The sequence below is a fragment of the Aquarana catesbeiana genome, linkage group LG13 (genome assembly GCF_042186555.1).
Source record: "Aquarana catesbeiana isolate 2022-GZ linkage group LG13, ASM4218655v1, whole genome shotgun sequence".
Lineage (NCBI taxonomy): Eukaryota > Metazoa > Chordata > Amphibia > Anura > Ranidae > Aquarana > Aquarana catesbeiana.
The window spans coordinates 169,901,718-169,914,362 of NC_133336.1; the positions used below are offsets into that span (position 1 = coordinate 169,901,718).

Below are 12,645 nucleotides of genomic sequence, written 5' to 3' on the forward strand. Positions count from 1 at the left end.
GCAGTTAGCAAGCAGCTAACCACTTAAGCCCCAAAAGGATTTGCCCCCTTAATGACCAGGCCATTTTTTGCGATACGACACTGCATCGATTTATTTGACAATTGTACGGACATGCGATGCTGTACCCAAACAAAATTGATGTTTTTTCTATCCACAAATAGAGCTTTCTTTTGGTGATATTTGATCACCTCTGAGGTTTTATTTTTTGCACTATAAACAGAAAAAAACTGACAATTTTGAAAAAAAAAAACAATTTTTAAAAATGTATTCATCAGTTTAGGCCAATATATATATTTAACATATTTTTTGGTAAAAAAAATTGCAATAGGTTTATATTGATTGGTTTGGGCAAAAGTTATCACGTCTACAAACTACAGGATAGATTTAGGGACTTTTATTTTTTTTTTTATTGTTATTTTATTGTATCCTCCTTGTAGGGACTGACGTACAGGTACATCAGTTCGTAAAGGGGAGCCGACCTGCCGCAGTATATCTGCGTGAGCAGGTCGGCAAGTGGTTAAGGAGAACCAAATGCCCTTTACATAAGCATATGGAAAAACATTTTTACAATATTAAGAAAGGTTGTTTGTCCAGTCACAGTCTGAGAAAAGGTTCTGTAAAGGCTCTAATTGTGATCCTAGTAGTATGAAATGTTTAGCAATTCAAAAAGTTAGGAGAAATAAGTAGTGAGCTAAGCATTGTTCCCCCACCCCACCTTCCTGATGAAGAGAAGTTACTGTTCAAAATGCGTAGACTTTGTGGGACTTGTGAGTATTACTGTAGCTTGCTCTGGATATTGATTGCCTGCCAATTTTGATGTGCCTGCTGGGTGCCAGCAAGAGGGGTTGATTTTCTAAAGACAAATAAGCTGTTCATTTTGCAAGGAAAGCTGCACTTTGCAAGATTGTCCAAGAGCTTAGTGAATGTCGAAGAGTTTTACTTTGCAAAGAATACCCAATCGAAAGCAAGAAAAATAAAAAAAATAAAAATAAAATTTGCTTGCACATGATTGAATGGTGGAGGTCAACAGAGGCTCACCTCATTCACTAAGCTCTGGGGAAAATTCCCTTGCAGTGTGCAACTGTACTTGCAAAGTGAACATTCTACTTGCCTTTATGCATAGAAAGGGGCCCTGCCAGACATAGTGGGGTTGATTTCCTAATCTTTCGAATGGGGTTAATGGATGGTAAAGGTCATCAGTGGGAGGAAGGAGATGCAACTCCTCTTGCAGAATGAGCAACCAGTTTGCCTTTAGTTAATCTTAACTTAACTTAAAGGGGTTGTAAACCGTTGTGTTTTATAATCCTATGCATTAAGATGAAAAAACTGTTGTCACTGAGCAGTCCCCCAGTACCAAACCCCCCGCCCCCCGTTTGACTCCCCTGAGCCCATTCGTTCCCATGGTGGAGACGCACTCTACCTTTCTGTTCTCGGCTCTTGATTGGATAGATTGATAGCAGAGCAGCCATTGGCTCCCACTGCTGTCAATCAAATCCAATGACATGAGCGCCGAGGGGCGGGGCCAAGTCTGGCATTCTGTGTCTATGGATGCAAATGCTGGACTCGGGAGCACACCCGCAAGGTAACCCCCTTGGGAGAGCGCTTCTCCTAGGGGATTTACTGATGTGGGGAGGAGCCGCGAGCGCCGTTGGGGGACCCCAGAAGATGATGATCGGGGCCACTCTGTGCAAAACTAACTGCACAGTGGAGGTAAGTATGATATACTTGTTATTTAAAAAAACAACCTCTTTAACATGCCTGTGAGTGCAATTTAAATATTTATATTAAATGTTGAGTTTTTTTGCTACACAAGAAGAAGCGTGTGTTTTACATTTTACAGTTTTAATACCACCAAAATGGGATCCCAAGGCCTGTGATCATGTGACCAGCAGTGTAGCTTACAGTCAGGCCTGGATCTGGTGCTGGAAGAGACCAGCAGGGGAAGTCAGTGAGGCTTGATTCTGGAAGAGAGCAGCAAGGGAACTCAGAGGGAGGCTTGGCTCAAGAAGACATTGATCTCATGGAAAAGATACTGTACACTATGCTGGGAAATTGCTGGATTTATAAGGTTTGAAATGCAATAAAAGTGTACTGTTGAAACATAGAGAATACCATTGTGATCTGCTATAAAGGGTACTCTGGAATTTGTTATTGACTACCAGACAGTTTTTTTTTGACCAAAGAATACTGTTATGATCTGTGTAAGGTATTATGTATACCTATTATCATTTACCAGAGTGTTTTTCAAAATGTATACAAGGTGCTGGTAAAAAAAAGTATCTTAGAATTCACTGGTGGTATAGTGGTATGGTATTATGGACAGCGGTTGATCATGTGTAGGAATGTAGAAGCTTTATAGCTGTAATGTCTAGTGAGTACAACAGTATATGACTATTCATACACAGCATCTATACAGTACAACTGTTTTCATTGGCCCCTATAGAAAGTCATCTTACAGACTTCCCTACAACTTTTCAAATGAGGAACCAGCCATATAAGCGCCAGTGTCAATGGGTTTTGGGCTTATGTCAATGACACAAGCCCAAAATTTTGAGATACTTCTGAGATTATTCAGAATTCATTGACAGGTGCATTGACCTGCAGTTTACCTCCTTCTGACCTCAGTGGCGGCTGGTGCTTAAAATTTTTTGGGGGGCGCAAACAAACTGAAAAAAAAAACATCAATTACAGCTACCGTGCCCATCAAACGCAGCCACTGTGCCCATCAAACGCAGCCACTGTGCCATCAAATGCAGCTACTGTACCCATCAATTGCTGCCAGTGTGCCCATCAATTGCTGCCACTGTGCCCATCAATTTCTTTCAGTGTGCCTCATCAATTGCTGCCAGTGTGCCCCAGCAATTGCTGCCAGTGTGCCCCATTGATTGCTGCCAGTGTGCCCCATCAATTGCTGCCAGTGTGCCCATCAATTGCTGCCAGTGTGCCCATCAATTGCCGCTACTGTGCCCCATCAAGTGCTGCCAGTGTGCATAGCTCGGGAGTCGGGACTTACCTGTCTCGCAGCAGGTCACGGTGGCATCCTCCATGTCCACGCTCCTCAATGTCTCCGGTCCTCTCTATCAGGCGTCCAATCACAGAGCCTGTTGTTTCAGCCAATCAGGTGACAGGTAACCAGACCCGAGCACCTGATTGGCTGAGAGGCGGGTCAGTGTTAGGAAAGTGATTTATTCGCTTTCCTAACACAACACTGAGTAAATAGCGAACACATAGCATTGCATCCACTGTTTACCATTTGGAAGCCTATTAGAGCCTACGGCTCTAATCAGGATGCCTATTAGAGCCCACAGCTCTAATCAGGCATGAATCTATCTATGGTGAGAGAGAGGTGACAGGAGAGAGGGGGTGGCACTTCTGCGCCCTTTATGGACGCACCGCCACTGTCTGACCTACATTTATATTGTTTTAGCCAGGTTTTGTATTTCTATAGACATGGATGGGAATGCAAAACCAGTTTGAAGTGCAGTACAATATTAAAGTCTCCTCTTTATACACAACTGAAGACTGTCCTGTATGCTTGTGCAACATCCCCTCTGTTGTTCTTGTAATCACAGGGACTGCTCACTATACCTTGTGCTGTGCTGTCACTATAACTTGAGTTTGTGCCCTGCAGTTGGATTGCAAAGATGTTGTATAGGAAAAATGAATAATGGTCTCACAGGTTTGTACTCTCACCTTTTGAGTTACCAAAGGGCTGTTTTCCTGAGGGCCTCTATGTTCAGTAAAGTTACAACACTGTAATCGGTGGGATCGATTTACTAAAACTGGAGAATGCAAAATCTGGTGCAGCTAGAAACCAATCAGATTTTCAGGTTTTATTGTCAAAGCTTAATTGAACAAGCTGAAGTTAGAAGCTGATTGGCTACCATGCACATCTGCAGCATTTTGCACTCTTCAGTTTTAGTAAATTAACTCTATTGCATCCACCATGTGGTGCATTAGACAAATGGAAGGGGATGATGGTTATATACTGGTTAGGAAGAGGCTAAGTTTAATACCAATCTTTTGGAGGGACTACATATTACAAAACCAGCAAAGAGCGTGGCTTCTACATCTGCATATTTTTTTTTGTTTGAAGACTTGTTGCTATTTATGGGCTTCTGTGAGCTGCTGAGCTCAAATTACTACCTACCGGTACCAAGAGCATCCAATCTTGCACTGCTTACTGATTTTATGCTGCTATGGCTATGATCAATTACATTTCCTTTACAGATAACCCAAGCTACAATCAGGCATCTGAGGTCCTTCCTCTGCTCCTCACACAAACCCCCATTGCAATAAAATGTAAACTTACTTGTTAGTAACATGATAATAGCATTGTATACTAGGGGGTTGCTAAAACTGGAGTGTGCAAAATCTGGTGCAGCTCTGCATAGAAACCAATCAGCTTCCAGGTATTTTTTTGTCAAATCTTAATTGAATAAACTGAAGTTAGAAGCAGATTGTGTAGCAGTACCCCCGTAGGGGCTGTTGAGTGATTGTGGCCCACTTGTCACTCTACCCAGCCCAGCATTCAATTCCAGACACTCCAAGACAATAAACAATTCTCCATTACAGCACATTTCCGTGCAAAAAAACTATATTTATTCACCTGGTTAACCACTTGACCTCCAGAAGATTTACCCACCTTCATGAACCGGCCATTTTTTGTGATATGGCGCTACATTACTTTAACTGACAATTGCAAGGTCATGCAACACTCTACCCAAATAAAATTTATGTAATTTTTTCCCACAAGTAGCGCTTTCTTTTAGTGGTATTTGATCACCACTGTGTTTTTTTATTTGTTGCTCTATAAACAAAAAAAAGACCTACAGATTTTTACTTTCTGCTATAAAACATATTAAATAAAAATGTATTCATAAATTTAGGCCAATTTGTTTTATGCAACATATTTTTATTTTTGGTAAAGAAAAATCCAACCAAAAGCAAACCAATCCCCATGAGGGAGACGGACAGGAAGGTGGCGAGTCATTTCTAGAACACACTGGGACACAGGCAGGTCACCTCCTCTGATCAGACAATAGAAGAGCGCTGTCATCTCTCTCCATACATGTCTGTCATCTCTCTATATACATGCCGTATTTCTACATACATGCCATCTCTCTATATACATGTTATCTTTCTATATGCATGCCATTTCTCTATATTGAGAGATGGCATGTATATAGAAAGATGACATGTATATAGAAAGATGATATGTACTGTATATAGAGAGATGGCATGAATATAGAAAGAAGATATGTACTGTATATAGAGAGACGGCATGTATATAGAAAGATGGCATGTATATAGAAAGATGGCATATATACAGAGATATGGAATGTATATAGAAATATGACATGTCATCGCTCTATATACATGCCATGTTTCTATATACATGCCATGTTTCTATATACATACCATCTCTCTATATACATGTCATCTCTCTATATACATGTCATCTCTCTATATACATGCCATCTTTTTATATACATGTCATCTTTCTATATACATGTTAACTTTTTATATACATGCCATCTCTTTATAAACATGTAATGATCCTTGCCGCTAATCCAATTTGTGATAGGAATTCCGTCTCCCCCTCCTCCCTCAGGTTAGGGGGCCTATAGCATACTCCCAGTACTACTTTCCCCTTAGTTTCATCCCTGGAGCTTTGGAGCTCTATCCATAAGGATTCCATCTCCTCTCTTGCTCCCCCAGTGATGTCATCTTTCACATTCCCTTGTACATTATTCTTGTTATACAATAATACCCCTCCCCCTTTTTTACCCTCCCTATGCCTGCGATCAAGGGAATACCCTTGAATGGTTGCCAGCCAATCATGGGAGCTGTTGAACTAAGTCTCTGAAATTCCCACAAAATCGAAATCCTCCTCGTACAACAGTGTCTCTGGCATTGGTGAACATGCCACGTAGTTTAGACCGGTCGCATACTGTCTTCTTATTGGATGTTCCGAGGTTGCAAATAGGACTTGTTACTATACTTACCTCAGGTTTATGTGCTTTAGTCAACCTACCACTAATGACCCCAATACTACCTTCTGGAATATGTTCTGCGTTGACTATCTCCACCTCTGGACCCACCCCTCATCGCCTAGTTTAAAAGCCCCTCTAACTTTTCGGTATCTTCACTCCCAGCAGATCTTAACCCTCCTAATTATAGTGCAGTCCGTCCCTTCTATAGAACTGGTGGCCGACTGAGAAGTCGGCCCAGTTCTCCAGGAACCCAAACCTCTCCTTACTACACCAGCTCTTCAGCCCCTTGTTTACTTCCCTAATCTCCCTCTACCTTTCTGGTGTGACTTGAGGTACCGGTAGTATTTCTGATAATACTACCTTGGATGTCCTTTTCCTCAATTTAGCTCCTATGTCCCTAAAATCGGTCTTTAGGACACTTCATCTGCCTCTGACTTTGTCATTGGTGCCAACATGCACCATGACAGCCAGGTCTTTCCCAGCCCCTCCCATTAATCTGTCCACCAGAGCCGTGATGTGCCGAACCCGAGCACCCGGTAGACAGCATACAGTTCGGCGCTTCAGGTCTTTGTCACAGATTGCCCTCTCTGTCCTTCAAAGAATGGAGTCCCCTACCACCAGAATCTGTCTTTCCTTTCCCTTGGCTTCCCCCCACTCTCACTGGAGGAGTTATTCCCCTGGCAGCTAGGGGGGTCCCCCAGCTCCGGCAGTGCTGGTCCCTGACTGGATGTTCCAGCCCAGGATTGGCCTTCCTGGCACTTTCCCCTCTACCCTTCCTGACTGTCACCCATCTACTCTTTTCTAGTGCCTTCACCTCTTTGTCTCCACCCGCCTCTGTGCTGGTCCCTGCTGGCACATGCTGGGAACCTTCCCAGCTCTCCTTTAGTATGGAGGGTCTTCTCAGTGCTGACAGTTGCTTCCCTAACACTTCCCCTCCAGTGTTTGACCCCCAGCTTGACTCACGGATGCTGGTAATCAGGCAGGTACAAGTATAGCAAAGTACATGAGCCAAGCCGGGGTTCAAGCACTGGTAATCAGGCAGATGCAAGTATAGCAGTGTTTCACCCCTGGCTTGGCTCATGGACTCTGGTAATCAGGCAGGTACAAGTATAGCAAAGGCCATGAGCCAAGCCGGGAGCCAAACAATGGTAATCAGGTAGGTGCAAGTATAGCAGTGTTTGACCCCCGGCTTTGCTCACGGACTTTGCTATACTTGCACCTGCCTCCAAGTGATCATCAGCTCAAGCCTTCTCAACTTGCTTGCAACCAGTGCTTCTTTGAGCCCTATACCTCCTGTACCACCTTCAGGGGTATACTGAGCTTAGCAGCTAGGGGAGCCTCCCTCAGCATCTTGGCCTCGGAAAAGGTATCTGACAGTCGCGCGATCAGTCATCTGCAATGCCACTGACTTAGGTGGAGTGGAAACTGGAGAGAGAAGCGCAGGGAAGTGTGTGCGGAAGGGCGGCTGTCAGTAAATAAATTTGTCTGAGGCCCGCAGCATGAGCACTTATGCTTAGCTAGCTTACCGGAGGAGGAATCACAGAGGGGGCAAAGGCGCCGCTAAGGCCTTGCTCATTACACCACACCAATAAGCACCGCTCACCGTCTTCCGGACCCCGCCAATGAAAAAAGTACAGGAACCTCAGGAGCAAATCATTGTACAGTGTTAGCGCACCACTTGTGCCCCGAACACACTCTTAACACATACCAATGAAGTTTTCTCAGCCACAATCAGTGGATTGCACGTAAAAGCTTCCCACAGACAATGTTTCCAGCACCTGGACACGTTTAAAGGACCAATTTTTTTTTTTATGACTATCTTGGGGGGGGGGCCTATTTATGATCCCCACTGTAGAGACAGAAGAAGCATTTGTCCATAACTGCCTGGTCATTCCATTGACTTTAGAACCATCTATTCCTTAGAAAGTAAAGAATTTGCTTGACTATAAGGCATAAAGATGAAACAAAAAAACCTGCTTTTTCACAGATACTTTATTGGGTTGATGATGGGAATATGTATATCTACTGTCAATCTGCATATCATTCTATATACCATTTTCTTTCTGACTTTTACTGTACCAGTTATGTGCAAAGACCTTAATTATTTCATAAATTAAAAATGTATTAGGGTTAATCCTGTCGTCTGCTTTGCAACTAAACTGTCAGATTGGTGATTTAGTTATTTATTTAGCTTAGGAATGAAATTCAAACTTAGAACTATCACAAAACTTAGAATTGCTAAGAAGTACTTTTTAAATACAATCAGATATGTTTTTTTCCAACTTTGGCTAATTTATTATGCAAATTGAATACAGAAAATAAAACTTGCATTAAAAAAATGCAATAGATTAAATCTGTCTTATTATTTACAGTTGTTAATCAATGCACCTTGTCTTGTTTGCCAAGAAAGGCTGGCTTTATTTATTGTTACGGCTAAGTTAAAGATCAAATCGTATTTTAGAAGCTGTTCATTCAGGAAATCAGAATTGTCCTACGAACTCAAAAAACTTTTCTCACAGGTGTATTGTTATTGGTTTTCTTATGTTCCATTACTGTATATGCTCATATGTGCTGGAATTTTGTTGAAATATATTTTAATTTCAAATATTAAAGTCGTAATGTCAATAACTTTTTTATGGATTTTTTAACTTCCTGGTTCCTTAAAGTATAAATGACTGGATTCATTGCCGGTGTGAACACTGTAAACAATAGAGCTGCTAGTCTGTCCTTTTCTATAGTATTTGTTGTTGATGGGCCAAGATATGTACACATGGCTGTACCATAGAACAAACTGACAACAGACAAATGTGAGGAACATGTTGAGAAAGCTTTGGACCTTCCATGAGACGATCTTATTTTTACAAGGTTAGGAATTATAAAAACATATGATACAATGGTGAGGACAAATGTGCTTGTGCTTAAAAACCCAAGAACATTAGTCAGTACTGCTTCATTGAGGTGGATGTCTACACAAGCCAACTTTATTACTGGTTTAACATCGCAAAAAAAGTGCATGATTTTGTTACTGCTGCAAAACATAAGCTTGGATGTCATGATCGCATGAACCAATGACGTAGTTAGTCCAATGAACCATGAAATGATCACAAATTGAACACAAATCATCTTCCCCATTATAGCACTGTATCTAAGAGGATGGCAGATGGCAATATAGCGATCATAACCCATTGAAGCCAGAAGAACTCCTTCTGTACAACCCAAGAAGTGGAAGAAATACATCTGGGCAATGCAACCGTCTAAAGAAATTGTGTTTTCCTTCCAGAACCCAATCATCATCTTTGGAACTGTGACAGAAGAGAAGCAGATGTCTACAAAAGATAGGTTGGCCAATAAAAAATACATTGGAGAATGAAGGGAAATATCTCGGAACACCAGGGATATAATCACAGTGTTTCCCAACACATTAAGCAGATAGAAAGAGAGAGTTAAAGCAAAAAGTAACTTCTGAAGCCATGGAAGGTTGGTCACACCCATTAGGAGGAATACATCCATTGATGTTATATTTCTCCCTTCCATTAAAAAATAAAAATAAATAAAAGTAAATAACTAAATTATTTTATTTAAAATAGAATGTGAGTTAAAAGTCTAATTCTCAATTTTCCTAGAAGTAGGGAGTGCAAAACTATGTTTTTAAACATAAGTACAGTACAAATAAAACAATTATTTAAAATAAATTGATAATTTAGCAATCAACTTAACAGAGAAATAAAAGCCATATGAAAAAACTTAAAATTTATAATTCCATTTGCTTAAAGAAGACTGTAAAGTACAAGAATAAAGACACTGTTCCGTACAAAAACAAATAGCACATTAATTAAAAATCTTCACAAATAAAAAAAAAATAAAATAAAAAGTATTGTGAAATTGTTTTCTAAAAGCAGGTCACATGATCTCGCTTTCCTGCTTCCTATTTCAATTAATGCAGTTTTGGAGAAAAAAAATGCTGAAAAAGCTTTAGCTGGTTTCTTGATGTTGTCATGATCACAGGGTACTATGCTGTCAAGATATATGGACTGGAAAAAGCAAAAAAAAAAAGAAGCACAAACCAAAGATTATCTTGATGTAAGGTATAGGCTTAATATTTTTTTACAACACACCATGACTCAAAGGGGCCTTACAAACCATGGAAATGGTACAACACGCAATGAGCTCTCATTTCCAATTCAGAGGGACTACGCCTTATATAGGAATGGAAGGGTAAATGTTTCTTCATGTGATTGTTGTAATCCCCTCATTCAATGCTTTAATAAATCCCCTTACTTATGGCTTTAAATTAGATTTTTTGGGTGGAAAAGTGCAAGGGCCATCATTAGAACCTTGTTAGCCTTTGTATTGGTTAAATGTGATCAATTCAATCCCTCTATGACCAGATCGAGAGATCCAGAGGCACAGGTGTCACAGGAAGATTCTATTGCATACAACCATTTTTGGTGGTACCAGAAGTGGTAGAAAATTCAAAGCAGGGACTAAAAGCTGCTACCTTTTGGGAGAACAAGTCACCTTCGCATTCCTTGTCTTCGTGCAGGATCAGACTTATGCCCCGTACACACGGTCGGATTTTCCGATGGAAAATGTCCGATCGGAGTGTGTTGTCGGATATTCCGACCGTGTGTGGGCTCCATGGGACATTTTCCATCGGATTTTCTGACACACAAAGTTGGAGAGCAGGAGATAAAATTTTCCAACAACAAAATCCGTTGTCGGAAATTCCGATCGTGTGTACACAAATCCGACGGACAAAGTGCCACGCATGCTCAGAATAAATAAAGAGATGAAAGCTATTGGCCACTGCCCCGTTTATAGTCCCAACGTACATGTTTTACGTCACCGCGTTTAAAACGATCGGATTTTCCGACAACTTTGTGTGACCGTGTGTATGCAAGACAAGTTTGAGCCAACATCCATCGGAAAAAATCCATGGATTTTGTTGTCGGAATGTCCGAACAAAGTCCGACCGTGTGTACAGGGCATTACTATGTCCAGCAGTAAAATAAGACACAGACAGCATTTCAGTATGAGCATTATTAATGCAGTATAGATTTCCAATAGAGCCCAGGACTGTTTTCCATACTGGGACCAAGATTTATTGTCTGGTATATAAATAATGCTGGCTAAAGAATAATAATGTAAAACGTAGGGCATGTTGATTCAGGGTATGAATAAATAGTACAAAAAAAAATGCTTAGATGGGCTAGTTCACCTTTGCTAAAAACTACCTATGCAAGTATGGTGTGTTTGTACAAAAAAACAAACTGTGCAGCTCTGACTAAAGCTGGATAATGCCTTTGGTGTAGGTATCGGCTATTTATCTACTCCCTGAAGCCTGGCTGAAAAGCTCCCAGAGATCATCCTGTACTGCCTTTTTGCTAGGGCATTACTAAGACACTTCCAGACTCTACTGGTCAACCCCACCATCACAGGTGTGAGATTTCAAACCCCCACATGTGTAGTTCACTATCTCTTCTGTTGCAACATCGCTGAGCTACTGCATCAGGGAAGAGAGAGCATGCAAAGAGATTGAATTGGCTGTGAGTGTCTTAGCAAGGTCCTAGCAACAAGGCAGGAAAGGCAGATGCAATCCCTGCAGATACAGTATCTCACATAAGTGATTATACACCTCACATTTTTATAAATATTTTATTATATCTTTTCATGTGACAACACTGAAGAAATGATACTTTGCTACAATGTAAAGTAGTGAGTGTACAGCTTGTATAACAGTGTACATTTGCTGCCCTCTCAAAATAACTCAACACACAGCCATTAATGTCTAAACCGCTGGCAACAAAAGTGAGTACACCCCTAAGTGAAAATGTCCAAATTGGCCCCAAAGTGTCAATATTTTGTGTGGCCACCATTATTTTCCAGCACTGTCTTAACTGTCTTGGGCATGGAGTTCATCAGAGCTTCACAGTTTTCCACTGGAGTCCTCTACCATTCCTCCATGGTGACATCACGGAGCTGGTGGATGTTAGAGACCTTGCGCTCCACCTTCCTTTTTCGGATGCCCCACAGATGCTCAATAGGTTTTAGGTCTGGAGACATGCTTGGCCAGTCCATCACATTTACCCTCAGCTTCTTTTAGCAAGGTCATCTTGGAGGTGTGTTTGGGGTCATTATCATGTTGGAATACTGCCCTGTGGCCCAGTCTCTGAAGGGAGGGGATCATGCTGTCACAGTACATGTTGGCATTCATGGTTCCCACAATGGACTGTAGCTCCCCAGTGATGGCAGCACTCATGCAGCCCCAGACCATGACACTCCCACCACCATGCTTGACTGTAGACAAAAAATTAAAAGTATACACTGCGCTAAAATCTAAAAGTATATGGTGAGGAGCAGCTACATACGAAGTGACAACAACCAAGAAACAATGTGAGAAAAAAAAAAATGTAGCGCATAAATTGTGCAAAAAGTTTTCAATCAAGAAAACAACTGAAAAATAAATATCCATGAATAGTGAACACAGCCATGATATCACTTAAAAGTCTCTCAAATGAAGGTAAATGAAGTCCCGTGAGGTGAAATGTCCCACTGGAAGGTGTATATAAACGTGTGGCAGCCAATGCTCAAACACAGGTAGATCGTCAAATCATCGGACAACAGTATCCAACATCTGCACGTATCTCGG

The 12,645-nt window shown here is 41.2% G+C and overlaps 1 protein-coding gene across 1 annotated transcript; it reads right to left on the reverse strand.

Moving 5' to 3' along the window:
- Positions 1–8,603: 8,603 nt before the first annotated feature.
- Positions 8,604–9,530, reverse strand: LOC141116603 (olfactory receptor 12D1-like). Its single transcript, XM_073608995.1, has one exon. The coding sequence runs from the start codon at positions 9,528–9,530 to the stop codon at positions 8,604–8,606; it is 927 nt and encodes a 308-aa protein (XP_073465096.1).
- Positions 9,531–12,645: the final 3,115 nt, after the last annotated feature.

What these genes read in the sequence shown, in the direction of transcription:
- LOC141116603 (XM_073608995.1), bottom strand. Translation starts at nt 9,530, where the DNA reads ATGGAAGGGAGAAATATAACATCAATGGATGTATTCCTCCTAATGGGT.